The sequence below is a fragment of the Erythrolamprus reginae genome, chromosome 8, assembly GCF_031021105.1.
Source record: "Erythrolamprus reginae isolate rEryReg1 chromosome 8, rEryReg1.hap1, whole genome shotgun sequence".
In the NCBI taxonomy this organism is placed as follows: Eukaryota; Metazoa; Chordata; class Lepidosauria; order Squamata; family Dipsadidae; genus Erythrolamprus; species Erythrolamprus reginae.
The window spans coordinates 3248673-3273577 of record NC_091957.1 but is presented as its reverse complement, the minus strand read 5'-3'; the positions used below and the strand labels follow the sequence as shown (position 1 = coordinate 3273577).

At 45.4% G+C, this 24905-nt stretch overlaps 1 protein-coding gene across 3 annotated transcripts in view; it reads left to right on the top strand.

Annotated features, from left to right (window-relative positions):
- Positions 1-24289, top strand: part of TSC1 (TSC complex subunit 1) — a 40666-nt gene extending 16377 nt beyond the window's left edge. For 2 of the 3 annotated variants that reach the window (XM_070758674.1, XM_070758673.1), the window contains exons 10-23: positions 2380-2498; positions 3881-4001; positions 5962-6014; positions 6109-6175; positions 6626-6730; positions 9063-9639; positions 10016-10059; positions 10939-11105; positions 12694-12876; positions 13932-14042; positions 15969-16091; positions 18117-18304; positions 19095-19253; positions 20457-24289. In XM_070758674.1, the coding sequence (XP_070614775.1) occupies positions 2380-2498; positions 3881-4001; positions 5962-6014; positions 6109-6175; positions 6626-6730; positions 9063-9639; positions 10016-10059; positions 10939-11105; positions 12694-12876; positions 13932-14042; positions 15969-16091; positions 18117-18304; positions 19095-19253; positions 20457-20997 (2558 nt within the window). In that variant the 3' untranslated portion in view covers positions 20998-24289. The remainder of the gene's footprint in view (positions 1-2379; positions 2499-3880; positions 4002-5961; positions 6015-6108; positions 6176-6625; positions 6731-9062; positions 9640-10015; positions 10060-10938; positions 11106-12693; positions 12877-13931; positions 14043-15968; positions 16092-18116; positions 18305-19094; positions 19254-20456) is intronic. The other variant, XM_070758675.1, reaches the window with a different exon arrangement.
- The last annotated feature ends 616 nt before the right edge of the window (positions 24290-24905 follow it).

Below are 24905 nucleotides of genomic sequence, written 5' to 3'. Positions count from 1 at the left end.
GAGGGAGATTGTGATCCCCTTATATAGAGCGCTGGTGAGACCACATTTGGAATAATACTGTGTTCAGTTCTGGAGACCTCACCTACAAAAAGATATTGACAAAATTGAACAGGTCCAAAGACGGGCTACAAGAATGGTGGAAGGTCTTAAGCATAAAACGTATCAGGAAAGACTTCATGAACTCCATCTGTATAGTCTGGAGGACAGAAGGAAAAGGGGGGACATGATTGAAACATTTAATAGGTTAAAAGGGTTAAATAAGGTTCAGGCGGGAAGTGTTTTTAATAGGAAAGTGAACACAAGAACAAGGGAACACAATCTGAAGTTAGTTGGGGGAAAGATCAAAAGCAACGTGAGAAAATATTATTTCACTGAAAGAGTAGTAGATCCTTGGAACAAACTTCCAGCAGACGTGGTTGGTAAATCCACAGTCACTGAATTTAAACATGCCTGGGATAAACATATATCCATCCTAAGATAAAACACAGGAAATAGTATAAGGGCAGACTAGATGGACCATGAGGTCTTTTTCTGCCGTCAGTCTTCTATGTTTCTATGTTTCTAGAAGGGAGTATAGTGTGTGAAGGAGGGGAAGGAAGACTGTGGGGTCTTTGGTGGTTTTCCTGCAGATGTTTTATGACCCAGCTAGGTATAGAGTGTTCAGCAAACCTAGAAAACAGGGAAATCAGGGAATTATCAGGGAAATCGGCGGTTCGGGAAATATCAGGGAATTACAGGGAATTTGTGAAAAAGCGGAATAAATCAATAAATCAAAACAAACTGTATTGAAATGTTTAAACATCAGGGAAAAATCATGGATCACGCTGCCTGGCAGAGTCAAGCAAAAATGGGCATAACTGTGGCAACAACTTGCTTCGTCAGCTACCGATATTTCTCCATGGCGTAGACGTTTGGTATGACGTCCTCTACAACCGCGCCTTAACTAGATCGCAAGTGGCAGGGAAATATCAGGGAATTTCAAAATGCTTTCGCCCTGGACACCCTGTAATAGATCTATAAGACACTTGGCCACGCCTTGCCAGTATATAAGGGACTTTCTAAGCAGAGGTGGGCGTGGCAGACAATGTTCCTCATCGTGGCTGCCGGATATGTCAGGGAATTTAAAAATGCTTTCCCCCTGGACACCCTGTAGGTAACATCATCAGAGTTAGAAGGGAGTGGGGTGTGAGGAGGAGGAAGAAGATTGGGGAGTCTTTGGGTGCTCTCTGAAGTAGGTGATTTTCTTGCAGATGTTTTATGACCCAACTAGGTAACATCATCAGTGCTAGCGAGTGTGAGGTTTGCTTCCTGTTAGGTGAGGGTAGATGTGTGATTTTCCTCTTTGCAGTTCCTTGCTTGGGGTGTTGTTTTCTGCCTGATGATTTCTCTGGTGCCAATCCCTGCTTATCTTCATATATACAAAGCGAGCAAACCCCACGCTGATGATGTTCCCTAGCTGGGTTAATGAAACGTCGGCAAGGAAACCACCAAGCTCAGAGAGGGCCAAGGACCTCCACAGTCCATCCCTGAGCTCCAAATATTCTCATCCGTTGAATATTTTTTGCATTAGGCCAACTACTCTCTCTTTTTATAGTTTTTTTCCTCCACCTTAAGATAAAACATGTAAATAGCAAAACACACTACCAATATCCAACCGTACACATATGCCAAATTTCCATATCTTAATGTGCTTTAAGGAGTTTCTTTAGTTTCTACCTTCCCCCTCCCCTCTCAGAACTCCATCTCTCCGACATTACAGTATAAGGAGTACTAAACTTTAAAAACAAAAACAAAGAAAGAAAAAGAAACAACCCCCCCCCAAATATATCCTCAATATATAACATTCTATAAATCCCATATTAATCATTATTTATGGAGAAAGGGAAAGAGAAAAGAAAAAGAAAGAAAAAAATCCCCCTCACTCCAACATTTAGCTGATTCCCTAATGAAAATAGTTTTCCCATGTAAAATAATGTGAAAACATGAACTATCTTAAATTTGTTTTACATTAGCAACTTAGTGCTGCCACCATTTCTTTCTTTTTTCATCTGCTATTTTTTCAATCTGTTACTTTTTTTGGAAAAAAATTATTCATATACTTTAGATATTGTTAACTTCATCCATTCATAAAATTTCCCCGAAATTCTATAATATTCTGAATCTTCTGTCTCTTTAAGTCTTAAAGTAAGTCTATTCATTTCGGCATAATCCAACTACTCTCTCAATGATGCTGGTAAAAATTATTTGGCAACCAGTCCTTGCACTTTAGAACTGTTAACTCCTGCGGTCCCTGATTTACAACCCTTCCTGGGGACTTCTGACCATCAATGTCGATTAACTTAACGTTTGAGCTTTTCCTTCCTGTCTTTTTAACTGCAGGAGCCGCGGCGACGTCTACCCCTTACTCTGCTACTCGGCTAGTCCTCTCCCAGATACCAGGGCAGCTACCTCACATCCTGAACCCCCAGTCCTCAAGCTTGTCCATTGAGCCTCAGCAGGTAACAGCGTGGGGGTTTATAGTCTCGGTTGACAAAGTTAACATTTTTCCCTTTGGGCGGATCCCACGCAGGTTGTTTGAGGGGACTAGTTTGCAAAGTGGGCTCTTTGGACTGTCGAATTTTTCTGAGTATAAGATGCACCTTAGTTTTGGGGCAGGAAAATAAAGGGGGGAGGGAGGAATCTACCTGCCAGGTATTCAATCTGGCTGGCGTCCTTAGTCTGGTCAGCTTCAGCACATTATTTTATCCCCTGGTTAGGGCTTGAAAAAAAAGTCTTTGGAGGGAGTAGCAATGAAAAAAAGCCTGCAAAGACTTAGGGCTGGAAAAAAACTTCCTCGGAGGGAGTAGCAATGAAACAAGCCTGCAAAGTCTTAGGGCTGGAAGAAATCTTCCTCAGAGGGAGTAGCAAGGAAAAGAAGCCTGCAAAGACTTAGGGCTGGAAAAAATCTTCTTTGGAGGGAGTAGCAATGAAAACAAGCCTGCAAAGACTTAGGGCTGGAAAAAAACTTTGGAGGGAGTAGCAATGAAAAGAAGCCTGCAAAGACTTAGGGCTGGAAAAAACCTTCTTTGGAGGGAGTAGCAATGAAAAGAAGCCTGCAAAGACTTAGGGCTGGAAAAAAACTTCCTCGGAGGGAGTAGCAGTGAAAACAAGCCTGCAAAGTCTTAGGGCTGGAAAAAATCTTCTTTGGAGGGAGTAGCAATGAAAAGAAGCCTACAAAGACTTAGGGCTGGAAAAAAACTTTTTCGGAGGGAGTAGCAATGAAAAGAAGCCTGCAAAGACTTAGGGCTGGAAAAAAACTTTGGAGGGAGTAGCAATGAAAAGAAGCCTGCAAAGACTTAGGGCTGGAAAAAAACTTTGGAGGGAGTAGCAATGAAAACAAGCCTGCAAAGACTTAGGGCTGGAAAAAAATTATTTGAGACTACATTTGGGGTAAAAGATGCACCCAAATTTTCAGCTTCTTTAAGGGGGGGATAGGTGCATCTTATACTCTAAAAATACAATACTTTAAAACCTGCCTTCTTTTGCGTGGCAGTTTTAAAAAGAAACTGACCATCCATTTGTCCGAAGTGATCTAAGGTCTCCTGCTTAAACGCAGGGGGTTGGACTAGAAGACCTCCCACGTACCTTTCCAAATCCTTTATTCTGTGAAGTAACCCTGTGCAGATGCCAGTGTTGAAATTTCCATGTCGTAAGTGAGTCGGACACAATTGAATGGGTAACATCATCAATGACATGGATGGCTCTCCAGCGTTGGCATTTCCACAGGATTACACAAGTCGTAGGTGGGTTAATAACGTGGATTAATAGCGTGGGGATTGCTCCAGAAAGCCATTCTCCCCACTCGTCCCCATCCTGTGGAGTAACTCATTTTATTTTTCAGGCCTCTTTCTGGAGTCCCTCGGCTGTTTGTGGCATGACCACCCCTCCAACATCTCCTGGCCTTGTGCTAGAACCTTCGCAGACTTCTTCCCAGCCTCCCACCAAGTTCTTTGGCGCAGCTGGTACGACCTATTTCTCCCCCTTCCCTCAAAATTTCTTCCCCTTGCCCCAGATATGAAATCTTGGATTTGTCAGCTAGTATGTTACCCCTCTGGTATACTGGGACGTTTATCCTGGGAAGGGTGTGGGCAGATCTTGGTAGCCCCACTATAGTTCGTGCGGCTGCATTTTGCACAATTTGTAGTCTCCGAACAATCCTCAAAGGCAGCCCCATGTAGAGAGCATTATTATTATTAAGTTTGGCTGATGGAGAACAGAGGGAAGTTCTGACGTTCGTCTCGTTTCCAACGCTAAAAGAATCTCGTGTGCAAGTTTTTGTAATTAGGGGCTTGATTTATTGATTACCAAGTCAATGTTGACTGGCTGTTTGTTGTTTGCTACAAGGAGGTAAGCCAATAACTATAAACACCTGTAGAATGTTCAAATTGTTGGACTTATTTTTTAAGGATTTTTTAAGGGTGTGAGACAGGGAAGAACAAAGCAGAACAGAATATAAAATAGAATGAAGGGATGAGATGAGAGAATGGAATGGAATAGAAGAATGGAATGGAAAATAGAATGATGGGATGAGATGAGAGAATTGAATAGAATGGAATAGAATAGAATAGAATATAAAATAGAATGAAGGGATGGGATGGGATGAGAGAATGGAATGGAATAGAAGAATGGAATGGAAAATAGAATGATGGGATGAGATGAGAGAATTGAATAGAATGGAATAGAATAGAATAGAATATAAAATAGAATGAAGGGATGGGATGAGATGAGAGAATTGAATGGAATAGAAGAATGGAATGAAAAATAGAATGATGGGATGAGATGAGAGAATGGAATACAATAGAATATAAAATAGAATGATGGGATGGGATGAGAGAATGGAATACAATAGAATAGAATGGAAAATAGAATGATGGGATGGAATGGGAGAATAGAATGGAATAGAATAGAATATAAAATAGAATGAAGGGATGAGATGAGAGAATGGAATGGAATAGAAGAATGGAATGGAAAATAGAATGATGGGATGAGATGAGAGAATTGAATAGAATGGAATAGAATAGAATAGAATATAAAATAGAATGAAGGGATGGGATGGGATGGGATGAGAGAATGGAATGGAATAGAAGAATGGAATGGAAAATAGAATGATGGGATGAGATGAGAGAATGGAATACAATAGAATATAAAATAGAATGATGGGATGGGATGAGAGAATGGAATACAATAGAATAGAATGGAAAATAGAATGATGGGATGGAATGGGAGAATAGAATGGAATAGAATAGAATATAAAATAGAATGATGGGATGGAATGGGAGAATAGAATAGAGAATTTAATTTAAATTTAATTTAATTAACTTTTAAGCCACCCAACTCCATGCAGACTCTGGGTGGCGTACAACAGTAAATAATATGATGTAATACAAGATAAGCAATAATAAACAACATAATAAAATAGTAGTAATATAAAACAGTTAGAAAGAGAAGAGAATATTGGAATGAATAGAACAGAACAGAACATTGGATTGGAATGGAATTTTTTTAATTGGCCAAGTGTGATTGGACACGCAAGGAATTTGTCTTTGGTGCAGATGCTCTCAGTGAACATAAAAGAAAAGCTAATGTTTGTCGAGAATCAGGAGGTACAACACTTAGTGATAGTCTGGGCACCAATAAGCAATCAGGGAACAATCAATATTAATATAAATAGTAAGGATGCAAGCAACAAGTTTGGGCTTAAGAAGCCGAAGCTGAGCACAGTGTCCAGTTACATTTAGTGACCGTTGGCTCCGTAGACAATTTTCATTTTTAAAGAAAAAATAGTAGTAATCAGAGACCCACGAAGCCAAAGGGCAAACTTTTGCTAAAGTTTGCTAAACTTTGTTGGAAATCCCCCGTTGAGCAGCTGGGAAACGAACCTCCCAGCCGTGGCCGCCATGTGTCTCCTGTTCTGCATTTCAGACGATTTCGTTCCAAGTTCAGTTCCTGCGACGACTTCTCCGCCTTCAAGGAAGGTAAAGGTTACCCATTTTTAGCATGGGCTCTGTCTTGGACATGCCGGTAGAATTAAATTTGAATTAAATCCTCTTTTTTCCCCACCTCGCCCAGGAGGAGAAAGCAGATCCTTCGAGGCCTTTTCTGTCCCGACAGCCAAATATCATCAACAGAACTTTAAGTGAGTTTTCGCGCTAAATCATTGCCCTTTTCTCATGTTTTCATTTATTCTTGACCAAATTTACACCGTTAAACGTCTTGCGAACCGGACAGTTCCTTTGGGCCTTTCCCTCTCAAGTGGAGAGATGTGAAAACCTTCGATGAATCTTGATGTACGGACTCTTTGATTCACTCCCTTCCTCACAAGCCCGGGTTAAGTGAATCTACAGGTGGTCCTCGACTTAAAACAATTTGTTTTAAAGCTTTGAAAAAAGCTACATTCAGAGTATAAGGCGGACCTTATACTCTGAAAAATACGGTACTTTTGATAGCAGTTGGAGCAGGTCTGGAGCAATAGGGGTAACGGTCTGATGGAACATATTTGGATTAGGAAGGTAAAACGTTAAATTTCCTTTTATGTTTCCTCATTATTATTATTTTTTCCCTTTCTTTTTTGACATTGGTTATGCAGACTCCCAAGGCAGTAAAAATTCTGTAACTCTAAATGACCTGCCCAACATCTTAGGCGACCTGGAGGCCTCTTGCGAAGACAGCGGAGAGAAAGACCGAGAGGAAGGTGAATATATTTATTTATTTATTGGATTTGTATGCCGCCCCTCTCCATAGACTCTAACAACAATAATAAAAACAGCATATAACAAATCTAATATTTAAAATAACTAGAAACCCTTATTAAAAACCAAACATACACACAAACATACCATGTATAAAATTGTAAAGGCCTAGGGGGAAAGGGATATCTCAATTCCCCCATGCCTGACGACAGAGGTGGGTTTTAAGGAGCTTACGAAAGGCGAGGAGGGTGGGGGCAATTCTAATCTCCGGGGGGAGTTGGGTCCAGAGGGCCGGGGCTGCCACAGAGAAGGCTCTTCCTCTGGGTCCCGCCAAATGACATTGTTTTGTTGACGAGGACCCGGAGATGGCCCACTCTGTGGGACCTAACCGGTCGCTGGGATTCGTGTGGCAGAAGGTGGTCTCGTAGATACCCTGGTCCGGTGCCATGAAGGGCTTTATAGGTTATGACCAACACTTTGAATTGTGACCGGAAACTGATCGGCAACCAATGCAGACTGCGGAGTGTTGGCGTTACATGGGCATTTTGGGGAAAGCCCATGATTGCTCTCGCAGCTGCATTCTGCACGATCTGAAGTTTCCGAACACTTTTCAAAGGTAGCCCCATGTAGAGAGCGTTACAGTAGTCGAACCTCGAGGTGATGAGGGCATGAGTGAATATATATGTGTTGTGAGTGGTCCACATCCAGCTCAGCTGGTCACGGATTTTGAAGACGGAGGAGTACTGGCATCGCAGGCCAGTGTTCTTGCCATCTGAGTCTGATAGTAAGAGTGAAGGGGAAGTGGAGACTGAGGAACCACCGGAGACTGTAGCACCCCCAGTTATGGGATTGAGTGAGTCAAGGATGATGGGGAATCCAAGGAGGAGGCCCCCCCTGTTAGATGCAAGAGTCAGGAAAATGTGGCCTAGGCAGGAATATCCGAAAAGAAGGGGTCCTTGGCGTTAATAGATCTATGAGACACTTGGCCAAGCCTTGCCAGCATATAAGGGACTTTGTAAGGGGAGGTGGGCGTGGCAGACAACGTTCCTCATCATAGCTGCCGGATAATCAAAGCTGAGAGGACTTTCAGAGTTCAAATCCTTTTGCCTTCCTGCTGGTGATGTGCTTTGAACAGTTTCAATGAACTGTGAGTCGGTTCAAGCTGCCAGAGACACTTTCAAGAATGAAGATTTATAGCCCTCTGGCTCCCAGCCTGGGTTTTCTTATCTACAGCTCATTAGAGAGAAAGGGACCAGCATGAAATTCCTTAGCATAAACCAGTGGATTGTATGATTTGCTTTACCAGTAGATTTTCCTTATGATCAAACCTTGAATCAGCATGTGTGGCTCTTTATTTACGATCAACACCAGGCCCAGACAGAAGAACATGTGGTTGGTTGGTTTGTTTAATTCGATTTCTATGCCGCCCAATCCCAAAGCGTGGCTTACAATAACAATATAAATACAGAAACAATAAAAAGAAGTCGAATATAATATCTAAAACTATAAAACCCTCATTAAAAAACCCCATAATTGAACAATCGTGATTCATTCATATTTTTATTTATTCAATTTTTATGCCGCCCTTCTCCTTAGACTCAGGGCGGCTTACAACATGTTAGCAATAGCACTTTTTAAACAGAGCCAGCCTATTGCCCCCACAATCCGGGTCCTCATTTTACCCACCTCGGAAGGATGGAAGGCTGAGTCAACCTTGAGCCGGTGATGAGATTTGAACCGCTGACCTACAGATCTACAGTCAGCTTCAGTGGCCTGCAGTACAGCACTCTACCTGCTGCGCCATCTTGGCTCATTTATCTATCTATCTATCTTACAATAACAATACAAATACAGAAACAATAAAAAGAAGTCGAATATAATATTTAAAACTATAAAACCCTCGTTAAAAAACCCCATAATTGAACAATCATGATTCATTCATATGATTTGGCCATGTCAGTTGTTAGTTCATAGCCCTCCCCCCCCCCAGGTCTTCGTGGCCTTACGGAAGGCCAGTAGGTTGGGAGCAGTATGGACATCGGGGGGGGGGGGGGTTTGATTCCATAGAGCTGGGGCGGCCACAGAGAAGGCCCTCCCCTGCGGCCCTGCCAACCTGCATTGCTTAGTTGACGGGATCTGGAGGAGGCCGACGCTGTGTGCTCTTATTGGTCTCTGGGAGGTATGCGGCAAGGGGTGGTCCCGTAAATAGTCTGGCCCTGAGCCATGTAGGGCTTTATAGATCATAATCAGCCCTTCCAAATTAGACAAGATCAGACCTCAATAAATGGAACATTTCTGCCTGCCTCCCTCCCTCCTTTTTTCCCCTCTCCCCAGAAGCCATCTCGAACGAAATCTCCGAGATTACCGCCACGGAGGCCGAGCCTGTCGTGCCTCGCGGAGGATTCGATTCCCCATTCTACCAATCCAGCGAGAATCTCTCCGGCTCTCGGAAATCTCAGTCGCTCGCTTCAACCACCGCGGGGCAGTTTCCGAACGCCGAGCCTTTGACGTCTTTCCTGGACCAATCGGGGCCCGAAGGCCCGCGGGATACTCCGAAGGAAGCCTTCACGCCCATCGACCGGCCTTGCCGGGATGCCAGTGATGTTCCGGTGGGAATCCAGGAACTCTGGGCCTCGTCCGATCCGGCCATTTTGACTCCCAGCCCTTGCAAAATCCCCACTCGTCAGAGGCCTGGCATTGGGAGCCTGCAACAGCTCCCTGGATACGAGCACCTGTTTGAGGTGGCGTTGCCTAAAACTGCTTACCTGTTTGTCAGCCGGAAGACCGAAGAGCTGCTGAAAAAGTACAAGGGGGGGCTGGAGGATGAAGGCTTTCCTCTTGCTTCCCCTCTGCGTATCTTAGACAGGCTGCTCCAACACGGGGCGGAGGCCCACAGCAGAGAACTCAACAAGTAAGTGGCTTGTGTCTTCGGTGGACTCTGTATTATTTGTATTTGTATTTATTAGATTTGTATGCCGCCCCTCTCCGAAGACTCGAGGCGGCTAACAACAATATAAAAAGACAATGTAAACAAATCTAGTATTAAAACAATCTAAAAAATCTGACGGTAAGACGTTAGACATTCTACTCCCTCTCTCCACCTGAAAAGAACTCTGTTCCAACTGCCAGTAGGTGTGGCCAGCGCGTGACTCATCCGGCCTGCGAGCTGGGAGTTTAGACATTGTACTCCACGCTGAATTGAGTTCAGTTTTGTAGCAAAGCACTTGTATCCAGCTATTTGTGTGTGTGTGTGTGTGTGTGTTTATTTATTTATTTCTCATTTCCAGGTTATCGTTGCCCAGCAGATCCGCCGATTGGACCCACTTTGGAGGTGAGCGAATTTTTCCACTCAAGAATCTCGACAATTGATGGGTCTTTTTTCGTATGGAGCTGTCAGGATGGCTCCCTTCAATATTTAAGAAAAGTAAAACCATTTTGAACTTCAAAGGTCAACTTTCCTAGATCAGAAGTGAATGCATCAGAAGCAAAGCAAAAAAAGCATCCCACTTGCCCCCCCTTGGGAAACAACCAATCCCCGTTGTCCATCTTCGTCAATGGACCTTCTTATCACCTCTTCTCAAGGAGAAACGCCTTCGGCAGAAGAAACAAAACTTATCAGGACCCCTCTAGAAAACTTCCCCCCCATCCCAAAACACCTCCCCCCCCCTTACTTATGACAGCTGAAGCATAGTCAAAGGATGAAACATAGCAAGACTGACAGGTGCCTTCAGATTGCTTTGCCTCCTTCTGGGTTAAACTCATAGAAACATAGAAGTCTGACAGCAGAGAAAGACCTCCTGGTCCATCTAGTCGGTCCTTATACTATTTCCTGTATTTTATCTTAGGGTGGATCTATGTTTATCCCAGGCAGGTTTAAATTCAGTTACTGTGGATTTACCAACCACGTCTGCTGGAAGTTTGTTCCAAGGATCTACTACTCTTTCAGTCAAATAATATTTCCTCATGATGCTTTTGATCTTTCATAATTTTCTAATTTTGTAATTTGAACCCAGGCGACAAACATGCTGGGGTTATTTTGGGGATGGAAACCGCTCACCTCTCGAAGTGGCCAAGGTTGAGATACATTTCAATGACTTAGTGGAGGGGCGTGGAGATGAGTAGAGGAGCGGATTTTAGAATTGACCCGGAAGGACCAAGCGCCCGGTGTTTTTCAGTGCTATTTTTTCCTGGTCCTTCTCCTCCCTTCCAGGTTCTCCTCCGTCTGACGAGATCCACACCCTGCAGAACCAGCTGCGCCTGCTGCATAACCAGCTGTTGTACGAGCGCTTCAAAAGGCAGCAGCACGCCCTCCGGAACCGGCGCCTGCTGCGGAAAGTCATCAAAGCTGCTGCCCTGGAGGAACACAACATGGCCATGGTGAGCCAGCTGGGCGTCTGACCTCCTGACCCAGCAGATGTGCAACCTGGATGCACTTCCCTGGGTGACCCCTGGGGTCAAGACATTCCCCCCGCGCAATTCCTGGCAGTGAAAAGATTTAGGTCTAATGCATCCATGTCCTTCATCTATCCTTCTCTTCTATCTCCATCCATCCATCCATCCATCCATCCATATTCTTCATCTATCCTATCTCCCTCTCCTGTCTATTTCATTTATCCTATCATCTATCTATCTTTTTCATGTATCCTACCCTCATCCTCTCCTCTATCTTATCATCTTAGCTTGAGGTGGCAATAGATAAATCAATCTATCTATCTACCTACCTACCTACCTACCTACCTATCATCTATCTACTTACCTACCTACCTATCATCTACCTAGCTACCTACCTATCTATCTATCTATCTATCTATCTATCTATCTATCTATCTACCTGTCTACCTGTCTACCTGTCTACCTGTCTACCTGTCTACCTGTCTACCTGTCTACCTACCTACCTACCTACCTACCCACCCACCTACCTACCTACCTACCTACCTACCTACCTACCTACCTATCTATCTATCTATCTATCTATCTATCTATCTATCTATTACATTTGTATGCCGCCCCTCTCCGTAGACTCGGGGCGGCTAACAACAGTAAAAAGACAATATGAACAAATCTAATATTAAAAGTAATGTAAAAACCCCAATTTAAGAAACCAATCATACATACAGACATACCATGCATAAATTCTATAAGCCTAGGGGGAAGGGAATATCTCAATTCCCCCATGCCTGACGACAGCTACGAAAGGCAAGGAGGGTGGGGGCAACTCTGATATCTGGGGGGAGTTGGTTCCAGAGGGTCGGGGCTGCCACAGAGAAGGCTCTTCCCCTGGGTCCCGCCAAACAACATTGTTTAGTCGATGGGACCCGGAGAAGGCCAACTCTGTGGGACCTAACTGGTCGCTGGGATTCGTGCGGCAGAAGGCGGTCCCGGAGATATTCTGGTCCGATGCCATGAAGGGCTTTATAGGTCATAACCAACAGTTTGAATTGTGACCGGAAACTGATTGGCAACCAATGCAGACTGCGGAGTATTGGTGTGACATGGGCATATTTGGGAAGGCCCATGATTGCTCTCGCAGCTGCAATCTGCACGATCTGAAGTTTCCAAACACTTTTCAAAGGTAGCCCCATGTAGATAAACAACTAGGGTCTTGCGGAGTTCTGCTCCAAATAGCCAAATAAATTATTTCCATTGGAATTATAGCGTTTAGCAATAGCATTTATACTTACATACCCGCTTCGCAGGGCTTCCCAGCCCTCTCTAAGCAGTTTACAGATAATCAGCAGTATTGCCCCCAACAACCTGGGTCCTCATTTGACCCACCTCGGAAGGATGGAAGGCTGAGTCCACCTTGAGCCTACTGAGATTCGATCTGCCAAACTGTTGGCAACCACTGATCAGCAGAAGTAGCTGGCAGTACTGCACTCAAACCACCGCACCACCGAGGCTCTAGCACAGGAGTAGTTTCAAGGCAGGGCACGACCTTTGACTTCTGACCTCTCCCTCCGGACAGAAAGACCAGCTGCGCCTCCAGGAGAAGGACATCCAGGCCTTCAAGCTGAGCCTTGAGAAGGAGCAGGCCAAACACCGCCTCTTCCAGGAGGAATATGACGGCATGGTAGCGCAGCTCCACAGCCAGATCCGACAGCTTCAGCAGGAACGGGAGGAGTACTACAGCCAAAGTCAGGAGTTGAAGGTAGCGCTCCTAGCTGGGACCTTCTTCACGGGGTGGGGTTTCCCGGAGGTTTCCCCCTGCCCTTTATCCCCTGCCCAAAAAGACCCCTCCCACAAATTCACCCCATTACATTCGCCCAAAGAAGGGCCGCAAAATTTTTAACTACCACACTGTGGGAGTGGCTTATTTTGTGGGCGTTGCTTGCCGGCCATGTGACCAGGTGGGAGTGGCTTGACAGTCATGTGACCAGGGGATGGCTTAAAGGTCATGCGACTGGCTTAAAGGTGGCCTACTTGATGTCAAGGGTTAGGGCTAGGGTGCCTGGCCTCGCCTCAAAGAGATACAATTCCCCTATCTATTTACTCTTACTGAACATCCAAAATATACTCTTTAATTTTATGTAAATATGCCATATGTGTACATACATATTACACACAGGCACACAAAATACACATAAATATATACACTTATATAAAGTGTATGTACAGACACACACCACCACGCACGCATAGCTCTTCTAAAATTATACACATTCAACCTCATTTACTGCGATAGGAAAAACATATTTATTTATTTATTCATTTATTGGATTTGTATGCCTCCCCTCTCCGTAGACTCGGGGCGGCTAACAACAGTGGTAAAAACAACATGCGACAATCCAATACTGAAACAGCTAAAAACCCATAATATAAAAACCAATCATACATACAAACATACCATCCATAAATTGTAGAAGCCTAGGGGGAAAGAATATCTCAGTTCCCCTATGTCTGACGACAGAGGTGGGTTTTAAGGAGCTTACGAAAGGCAAGAAGGGTGGGGGCTATTCTAATCTCTGGGGGGAGTTGGTTCCAGAGGGGCCGGGGCCGCCACAGAGAAGGCTCTTCCCCTGGGTCCTGCCAAGTACCAGTGCCCAGAAGGGGGGGGGGAAAGAAAGAGTATAGTTTGCATTTTCCTCCTGGAACTTTATTCTAAAAATAATGAAGGCTGGATATAAGCAATTAAATTCGGATTGGGGGGGGGGGGGTTTCCTTGCCTCAACGAGGACAAATGGATGTTTTTATTGGCTTGACTAGACCAAACTGGAAGATTGCTCCAATGTCATACGAGATTTGCGGTCCGAGCTGAAAAAATCCAACAACAAGGTGTGCCACACAGGCCTGTTGCTGAGCCAAGTTTCGCAAAAGGTAAAAGAGATCCGGCTACTTCCTAGTTTCCTGCTTTTCCGCTCAGGGACTCAAAAGCAGTGTAGTTTCTACAGGGGGTGTGTGTGGCAGAGAAGAGAAGAGTGCAAGGTTAATTGCTTTTTGCACACCCTTGAAAACACACCAACAAAGAGGAACTCACGCACCAGGTTTTATGCCGTGGTAAGGCCACACTTGGAATATTACATCCACGTTTGGCCGCCCACATGTAAAAGACATGGCGAGACTCTAGAAAGAGGGCAGAGAAGAGCCACAAATATGACTAGCGGGTAGGCTGGAGGCTAAAACCTGTTCTGTCGGGCTCTCTGGTACACTCCTCCCAAAAATTCACAGGTACAAATTTCAGACACACACACGTTTGAAAATACAAAACAATGTTCTTTATAATGAAAATTCACTTAACCTAAGCCCTCTTTTGGTATAGCAAAGAGCCCTCGTCTCCAAAGAAACTGGTAATTTATACAAGTCCCTTATCAGTTCTGAGATACTTAGCTTGCAGCTGTGAGGCAATTCACAGTCCTTCTTTCACAAAGTGAAACACACTTTGCCCTGGTTTAGTTTCAAAGCAGGGAAAAATCAGCACACGAAAGGTCAAAGTCAGCAAAGCAGTCACGAAACACAACGATCAGATAATCCTCCACAATGGCCAAACCCACAGGCTGCTCTTTATAGCAGCCTCACTAATGACCACAGCCCCACCCAACCACAGGTGGCCTCATTTTCTTTGATAATAATCTCTCAGTTGTTGCTGCCTATGCATTGCTCTCCGCATGCGTGGCTGTATCATTAACTCTTGTTCTGAATCCAAGGAGGAGCTAGAGAATTGATCTCCTTCTGAGCTGTCTGCCCCACTCTCCTCCTCCCTGTCACTCATGTCTTCTTGGTCAGAGGAGCCTTCATCAGCAGATTCCACCGGGGGAAAAACAGGCCTGCAGCATGTGGATGTCTCCCCCACATCCACAGTCCTTGGGGCAGGAGCTGGGCCAGAGCTAACCACAACTAAACCTATGGAGAACGATTGCTGGAATTGAATATGTCCAGTCTAGCGAAGAGAAGGACTAGATGGAGGGGGGAGGGCACACACGATAGCAACGTTCCAGTGTCCGAAGGGCTGCTACGAAGAGCAAGGAGCCAAGTTATTTCCTAAGGCACCTGAGCGTAGAACAAGAAGCAATGGGTGGAAACTAATCAAGGAGAGAAGCAACTGAGAACTAAGGAGAAATTTCCTAACAAAACAATTAATGGTCATCGAAGGGACCTTGGAGTCCTAATGGACATATGAGTCAGCCATGCTTAGCAGCTGCCGAAAAAGCCAACACAGTTCCAGGCATCATTAACAGAGGGACAGAATCAAGATCATGCGAAGTGTTAGTACCACTTTATAAGGCCTTGCTAAGACCACACTTAGAATAATAGTTAGTTTATTAGATTTGTATGCCGCCCCTCTCCGAAGACTCTATGCATCCAGTTTTGGTCGCCACGATGCAAAAAGAATGTGGAGACTCTAGAAAGAGTGCAGAGAAGAGCAACAAAGAGGATCAGGGGACTCAAGGGTTAAAACATAGGAAGAACAGTTGCAGGAACTGGGTATTTATTTATTTATCTCTGTGGGCCCTTATTGACTGCTGGGAGGTGTGTGGTAGAAGGTGGTCCTGTAAGTAGCCTGGTCCTAAGCCATGTAGGAGTTTAAAGGTAATAACCAACATCTTGAAGGACCTGGAGAGACATGATATCAGTGTCCCAATATCCCAGGGGTTGCCCCAAAGAAGGAGTCAAGCTATTCTCCAAAGCACCTGAGGGCAGAACAAGAAGCAATGGGTGGAAACTAAACAAGGAGAGAAGCAACTTAGAACTCAGTTGGAACGGCTTCAAACAAGAGGCCTTAAATATATTTTCTCCTCCCTCCAGCTTTCCAACAGTGAGTCCGTCCAGCAGCAGATGGAGTTCTTGAACAGGCAACTGCTGGTGCTCGGGGAGGTGAATGAACTCTACCTGGAACAACTTCAAAACAAGCATGCCGACACCAGCAAGGTGACTTTCTCTGACGCCAATTCACGTTGGGTTACCGAGCTGCCGTGCGCCTGGCTTGCATTTCTCTTGGCGCCTGCTGTAAAATCCAGCTATTTTCACAAATATAATAATAATTTAATTCAATTAAATTCAATTTATTAGATCTATCTATCTATCTATCTATCGTATCTATCTAATCTATCTATCTAATCTGTCTGTCTGTCTGTCTGTCTTGTCTATCTATCTATCTATCTATCTATCTAATCTATCTCTCTATCTCTCTCTCTCTATCTATCTATCTAATCTATCTAATCTATCATCTATCTATCTAATCTATCTATATCTATCTATCTATCTATCTATCTATCTATCTATCTATCTATCTATCTATCTATCTATCTATCTATCTATCTATCTAGTCTGTCTGTCTATCTATCCTATCTAATCTATCTATCTATCTATCTATCTATCCTATCTGTCTATCTATCTATCTATTGGATTTGTATGCCACCCCTCTCCGAAGACTCGGGGCGGCTCACAACAATGATAAAAAAAATATTATAATGGCACAAATCTAATATTAAAAATAACTAAAACCCTATCATAATTAAAACCAGACAATACAATACAGTATAATAATAATACAACAGTACTATAATAAAAAGAAGTCGGACATGAACAGTAGATTGAAACCCCATTATAACCCTAATGAACCTATTACAAAAACCAATCTAACAAACATACATACCAGCCAAACATAATTCGGGCACGTCTGATGTTAAGAGTTCACGGCCCCCAGGCCTGTCGATAAAGCAGCTTTTCAAAAAGCCGGTAGAATGGGAGCAGCGCGAACATCGGGGGGAGAGTTACTTCCATAGAGCCGGGGCAGCTACAGAAAAGGCCCTTCCCTGGGGCCCCACCAACCTACATTGTTTAGTCCAGTGTTTCCCAACCTTGGCAACTTGAAGATATTTGGACTTCAACTTCCAGAATTCCCCAGCCAGCATTTGCTGGCTGGGGAATTCTGGGGGTTGAAGTCCAAATATCTTCAAGTTGCCAAGGTTGGGAAACACTGGTTTAGTCGATGGGACCTGGATGAGGCCGATTCTGTGTGAGACGATCCCTTAAATAGTCAAATAAGGAAATATTATTAATACAAAGCATTATTATACCATTGAGAAAATGAAATAAATTGGATACATTAACAGGAAAACTAATAGGATGTATATATATGTAATATCTACTAAAAGGAAATAATTCCTTTTTTACTGTGTATGAGCTGCAAACCAATTATGCCACCATTTAAGTGGTATTGATACTAAGATATGATACCAAATATTCCATGTATAAAGCAGGATGCTTTATTCTTTTTTTTTTTTGCTGTTGTACGTTATATGTATATATTGCTGTTTTGTTGTCTTTTTGTTCTATTTCTGTTTTAATGTACATATTTAATAAAGTATTTTTTTTTTTAAAAAATAGTCAAATAAGTGTGAACCCAGCTACTGTTTGTCTTCCCTTGGGAGCAGTGTTCCCTCTAATTTTTTGGGGGGGGTGGGCGGAAAAGTATAGTGTCTGAGCGGCAGTCCCTTTGGGACTGGGCGGCACAGAAATAATAAACAAACAAACAAACAAACAAACACAAACAAACAAAAAACCCACCCTGTTTTGCCTCAGAGAATTTCAAAATAAAATAGTGTACTGTGTGTCTATAACAGTGAGCTCATAATAGGGCAACTCTATCAATATCAAAATGCCACTTAAATAGTTGAGCTAGTTTCAAACTAGATTTTGATTTCTTTCTCTCTTCCTTACTCCCATTCTTTCTCTTTCTCTTTTCCTTCCTCTCTTTTTTCTATCTGTTTCTCTCTCTTCCTCTCTCTCTCCTTCCCTCTCACTCTTTCCCTCTCGGCTTCTGGGCAGGTTTGGAAAACTCTGAGTTGATGATGATTTTTAAGTGAGCGATTGCTCACTGCTCAGCTTAGAGGGAACTATGCTTGGGAGGCCCCTCCGGATGCTGAGTTTCTCTCTCCTTCTCCCCTCCAGGAAGTGGGGATCAGGCAGACGGCCTTCCGGAAGGAGCTGGAGCGAGCCAAGTCCTGCCTCCTCCTCCAGAGCCAGCAAGTGGAAGCGTCTCAGCACCGGATTGCAGAGCTGGAGTCTCAGCTTACCAAGAAGGATCACCTCTTACTGGAGCAGAAGAAATACTTGGAGGATTTCAAAGTCCAAGCCAGGTTGCTTTGACAATGTCCCCCCCACACACCCCTTTTTTTTTTTTTGCTTTGTTCTGCAGGAGCCCTCGGTCACTTAGAGAGACATAGGAATGTGGGAGCTTGGTGATTCTCCTGCAGACGTTTCATTAACCCAGCTTGGTAACATCATCAGTGCTAGAAGGGAGTGGGGTGCGGAGAGCGGAAGGGAAGAAAAGAGGAGGACTAGAGGTTCTTGGTGCTCTCTGAGCTCGGTGATTTTCCTGCAGACGTTTCATTAGCTTGGTAACATCATCAGTGCTAGAAAATATTATTTGACTGAAAGTGGACTAGATGCTTGGAACAAACTTCCAGCAGACGTGGATGGTAAATCCACAGGGACTGAATTTAAACATGCCTGGGATCCATTCTAAGATAAAATACAGGAAATAGCATAAGGGCAGACTAGATGGACCAGGAGGTCTTTTTCTGCTGTCAATCTTCTATGTTTCTCCCCCTCCTTCTCTCTCTCTTCTCTCCCTCTCTCTCCATCCCTCCTTCTCTCTCTCTCTCTCTGAGAAGCAACGTGAGAAAATATTATTTGACGGAAAGAGTTGTAGATGCTTGGAACAAACCTCCAGCAGACATGGATGGTCAATCCACAGGGACTGAATGTAAACATGCCTGGGATCCAGCCTAAGATAAAATACAGGAAATAGTATAAGGGCAGACTAGATGGACCAGGAGTTTTTTTTTTTCCTGCCGATAATCTTCCATGTTTCTGAGTGTTTGACTCTGTTCGGTTTGGTTCACACCGGCTTCTCGTCCATTGCAGGGACCAGCTGCAGGCGGTGGAGCACCAACACAGAGTGCAGAAGCAGATTACACGGACCTTCGAACTGGAGATACTGCGTCTGTACAGTTGCCTGGATAGCGACGGGTTGCAGAAGGCACAGGAGGACAAAATGGAGACGGCGGAAATGGCCGACGAAAGGTATCCCTTCGCATAAGTGGAGGCAAAATTCACTCGTCCAGGAGTAGGCAAAGTCGGTCCTTCTGTGACTTGTGGACTTCAACTCCCGGAATTCTTGAGCCAATTGTGCTAGCTCAGGAATTCTGGGAGTTGAAGTCCACATAGACAAGCCAGCTTAGCCTGCCCCCTGCACTAGGCAAAAGGTCTCATCGGCAGAAATATTAGGATCAATTGTAAGTCAAGAACTTTATAGCATATCTCTATATATTGCTCTTGGGTCAAGTGGACTATACAAGAAACACCCCCGATGTGGTGGTGGGGAATGTGTGTGTGTCTGGGTGGTGGGCACATTTCACTGTGCACTGTTTTATGTTGTGTGTAATATAAATTTGTTAAAAAATTAACAATAATGATAAAAAAAAGAACTTTAGAGCACACACTGGACGATTTATAGATGTCAGCCTCTTGGCCCCAACAATCCGGGTCCTCACTTGAACGATCGTGCAGCATTGCAGGCTACTTCTGCCAGCTGCCTGCAATTTGGCAGTTCGAATCTCAGCAGGCTCAACGTTGACTCGGCCCGCCATCCTTCCGAGGTGGGTCAAATGAGGACCCAGATTGTTGGGGGCAATGTATGCTGATTCTGTAAACTGCTTAGAAAGCTGTGAAGGGAGGAAAGTAAGAGGGAGGGATGGAGGGAGGGAGGGAGGGAAGGAAGGAAGGAAGGAAGGAAGTGAAAGAGGCAGAGGAAAGAAAGGATTTGGAGAAAAACAAGGAAGGAAGGGAACAAGGAAAGAAAGGAAGGGAAGAGAAAGGGGAGGGGAAGGAGGAGGAAAGGAAAGAGGCAGAGGAAAGATTTGAAGGGAAGGAAGGAAGGAAGGAAGGAAGGAAGGAAAAGCAATAGCCTTTAGACAGAGTCAGCCTCTTGCCCCCAACAATCTGTGTCTTCGTTTTACCGACCTTGGAAAGATGGAAGGTTGAGGGGGAGAAGGAGGAAGGAAAGAAGGATTGGAGGGAGGGAGGAAGAGCAATAGCCCTTGGACAGAGTCAGCCTCTTGCCCCCAACAATCTGGGTCTTCATTTTACCCACCTTGTTAGGACGGAAGGCTGAGCCAACCTCGAGCCCGTCAGTGAGAACGCAGAGTTTATCCTGCAGTACCGCCATCCTAGAACACTGCCCCATCCTTCCTCCTCACCTGTTGCTTTTCCTTCCCCCCCCTGCAGGCTCTCGGGGGCAAACGAAGGCCTGGGCCACCCAGCTGCCCAGTGCGGCGATGAAATGCTGGGCAGGAACGGGGAGGCCCACTCCTCCGCCCCGCAGGCTCACAGCACCAGCACCAGCAGCAGTAGCAGCAAAGGCAACAGCGGCGGATCCAGCCCCGAAAAGGCCCTGGGCGAACGAGGCGGACAGTTCAGCAACTGCTGGGAGGCCTCGGCGCGGCAGGACCCTCCTCCTCCTGCCCGCAGCCGGCTGACCGTGGGCTCCTTCCCGAGCTCGGAGAGCTTCCTGGGCATGAAAGCTCGCGAACTCTTCCGCAACAAGAGCGAAAGCCAGTGCGGCGACGACGACCGGGCGGCGCTCCAGAGCCTCTGCGGCACGTTAAAGACCGAATTGTGCAAAGGGCCCGGCTTAGAAACCCGGGGGCCCCTCACCGCCTCTCCGGGCCCCGCCGAGCCTACGCCCTCCTCTCCCCGAAATCAAGAAAGCAGCGTCGAGTCGCTTCATATAATGGACTACAACGAATCCCATCATGGTCATAGCTAAGCCGGGAGTGCGTCCGGCCGGCCGCGTAGGTGGGCGGGGGAAAGGGGGGGGCGGTGTGGGGAGAAAAAAAATCAGTGTTAACTTTTCGTAACCTCGGAAGAGGCACCCAGGAGCGCCGGTGATTTTAACTAAAAAGCTTTTCCCCTTTCGTTCCAGGCCCGTGGACTCCTGCCTGCCACGGAAACGGGACGGGTGTTTGTTTCGTTTTGAGGAGGGGGCGGGTTATGGGATGTGGCTGAGCGAATGGCGGGTCTGGGGGGGGCCCCAAGAGCCCTCCTCGTCCCTCCCCACCTGCCGTCTTTGGAAGCGTTTTCTCCCTCCCTCCCTGCCTGCCTTACCCTTGTTCCTTCCTGAGGCCGTTCAACTCCCCTTTGGCCTCCCAATGAATGAACTTTTGTGCAATTGATTAGCAGGATCGGGAAGGGGTGTGAGTGTGTGTGTTTGCGTGCCTACTCTGAAGGACTGTGCCCCCCTTCCCCACCAGTCCACGATCAGGGTTGGCAGCCATCTTGCTCTCCGCCTCCCCCCCCCCCTTTCGCAGGTGACACATCTCCTCCAAATATTATTAATATTATTTTCGATATCCTCAGCCTCGGTCATTCTGAGCACGCTGGACTTTGCTCCGATGTTGGGCGTGGTTTAAAAATCCGATTTCGATCTACATTCCCGTTCCCCTAAAATCGGTTTATCCCCCTTTCCCTCCCACATTTTCTGTGTTGTGTGGATAGGATTTTTTGGGGAGTGGGGGTGGGGGTGGGAAGCTGCCCTGTGGAGCCCCCACATAACTCTCAAAATACTATTTTTTCCTCTTTATACTTTGGTTCTCTTTAGCTGTGTGTTTCTCCCTCCAGTCTGATCTGAGCTTTTTGAAACAGAAAGGAAGAAGAGGAGGCAGCCTTCCTCTCGATGGGCAGTGTTCTATCATTGCAGCGCGTGGAGATTTATGGCCGGGGAGAAGAACCCCCCCATTCTCTCTCCTCCGTCTTCCCCCCGCTCCCCAAAACGAGGATAATCTCCTTTGCCAGTTTTGTGTTCCATCCGCACCCAACGCGCGAGGTTTATCCTTCCTTTTTTGTATAAACCGATCTCCGGTTTGTTATAAAAGAGGTTTATGGTCCTTACCACCTAAGCGTCCCGGTCTCCAGGACGGAAGACCCAAACCCATCGGTCCGAAGCACTTAACGGTTTTCCTCTGGATTTGAACCTCCGTTGGGACTCCGTTGCATCCACGCATGGACGTGGATGATGGGACCTGTGACAATCTGCACCTTTCTCCATCCTTAGGAGGAGGATATCGAGCAAACCAGCATTATGGTTCTTGGATACCGAGAAGACCCTTTAAAATGCTTTTTCCCCTCCCCGTTCGCATCGTGTCTCTTCATTTTGGGTGGAGAGCCTTGATTCCTAACAACCACACACCCCTCTTCCATTTCCAAATATTTTCTACCCCTTTTGGGCCCAAAGCCAGGCCTGGGGGGCGGGGTCCTTTTCCGTGGGCGAAAGCTGCTAAGATCCCCTACCCTCCAAAAATTGCCATCTCTTGCTATTTTTTTTCCTCCAGTGGTCCTTCGTACATTTCTTAAAGCAAACCTTTTCTTTTTTTAAAAATAAAAAAAGCACCTCTCTCTTCAAACCCTTCCCTCGCGGTTTCCCTAAATAGGCGGTGAGTTTAAACAGCTGTCATTCGAGCGGGAAAAAACCACGTCAATGGGATTTAATGATGCTGCGTTCGGGCGAACGGTTGTGAGGCCAGGCTGGCAGCGTGTCCGGGAAAAATTGTGGAAAACTGCCTCGTTCCATCCAACTTTCTTTTTTTTAATGGGTGGACTGAAGTCATGTATGTGGATGATGGGAACTGTAGTGTCGTCCAAGTACGAGCTCAGCCGGTTCAATGGTGGGGGGGGGGTTTAGGCCATGCTGATGAATTGGGTTTAAATCCCCTAAAGTTTCACCAAACTTTTGCTGCTGTTAAGACTTGTGGACTTCCAACTCCCAGAATTCCTCAGCCAGCCCATTCTGGAAGTGGGAAAGTCCATGAGTCTTTTTTTTTTAAAAAAAGGCCAGGTTTGGAGACCCCCTGCCCTAAAGAATGAGTTCAATCCCCCACCCCTCCTTCTTCTCCCTTAAAATCAATTTAAAACCAGTCATTTGGGCATCAACTGCAGTCTTTTGAGTGTGCGGAGAGTTAAACACTGACCTGTTTCACCTCTTTATTCCATAGGTGTTCTAACTGGAATAGCCCCCCATTTTAGTGAACATTCGGTAGGGTACCTTCCCACCTAGGGTCCGCAGACAACTTGAAGGCTTGTGGATTTAACTCCCAGAATTCGCACAGGAATTCTGGAAGCTGAAGTCGGTGAGTTTTGTGGACCCCCTGCTTTGCCCCATGGCATGGTCCATAAATGGATTTTTAGATCCCATCCAGGTCACTGATAAAGGCTGACTTTTTAAACTTTCTTATCTCTTGGGGCAGGAGGGGGTCTTTCCACCCTACACCCCGTAAGGGGGACCCATACCTTATTTCTCATTTTAGCTCTCTGGATTGGGAATCCTTTCGTGGGCGTCTTTCGGGAAATTCTGTTTTTTTCCCCCCCCGCACCGACAGTCCTCGTCTTCATCGAAAAGACCTCTTTTGTTTTTCAGAGATCGAAATAATCCTAATTTTCCCCCTCCAAAAGTTAGGACTCGGTTCCTCCGTTCGCTTTCAGAAAAAGGCCTTCGCGATGAACCGCTTGGAATTGGCCCCATCCCGTTTTGCCCAGCTGACCACAGGAAAAAAATATGGCAGAATTCTTCTCCTGACCTTTTGAATCATGGATGTAGCGTATATAATGGAAGTATTTGTTTTGGGTGGGGTTTGTTTTTTTTTTTTGATTTTGGGAAGGGAGGGGAGAAAGGTTACTAGTGAAGCTGAAAATAATCCTTGTTTTCTTTCCCGCCCCCTTCAAGGAAAAAAAAAATCTGACCGCTTTTAGTTAAATCTTTAAGAGAGAGAGAGAGAAGGAAAAACCAAACTCTTTCAAAAGTGAACGTTGCCTGCCTCGCTCTCTTTGTAAGCATGATTTTTTTTTTTTTTAAAAAGGGAGGAGAGGGGGGGGAAATACCACAGCGATGATGAAGTGATGCTACGAAATGGTACAATCGAAACTTTAAAAAAGACATTTCACGAGCAAAACTGAACCGGTGGGTGTTTTGCTGACTTTAACTAAGAATGTTCTAATAACATCAGGGCGGTTGCTTGTGTTTAACTGTGAACAAAATTAAATATATCTATATATTGTTTTTTCATTCATCTTGAGGTCGAGAGGTGTTTCCCACCCACCCACTCTCCCCGTCCCACTCTCCGTCGGAATAAATCTGCTAGTTTGGAAGCTGTCGTGTAAATCGGAGGTCTCCAAACTTGACAACTTTAAGACTTGTGGACTTCAACTCCCAGAATTCTGGGAGTTGAAGTCCACAAGTCTTAAAGTTGCCTAGTTTGGGGACCCCCTGGTGTAAATGACCATTTGGGGCAGGGGAATTAAACAGGGTCGAAACCTGCCTGTTCCAGATGGTCCTTGAAAAAAGACTGCGTGAAAATGGCGCCTGCAAAATTTTAAAAAGAACCAAAACAACCCTTTGGCCAGGATCGTATTGATGGAGAACCTTTTTGGGTTCGTGTGCCAAAAGGATATGTGTGTGTTTGTGTATTTTTGTGTGTGCTACCGCGGGCCCACACCCATTCTCTCCCTCCCCCCCCCCGTGAGCCAGTGTGGCACAGCAGGTAGAGTGCCACTACTACAGGCCACTAAAGCTGACTGTAGATCTGCAGGTCAGCGGTTCAAATTTATAAACAACCGAGAGATTCTCTTAGCAACTGGGTTGGTTCACTTAACGTCCTTCTCCCCCCCCCCCCCCCGCAAACCAGG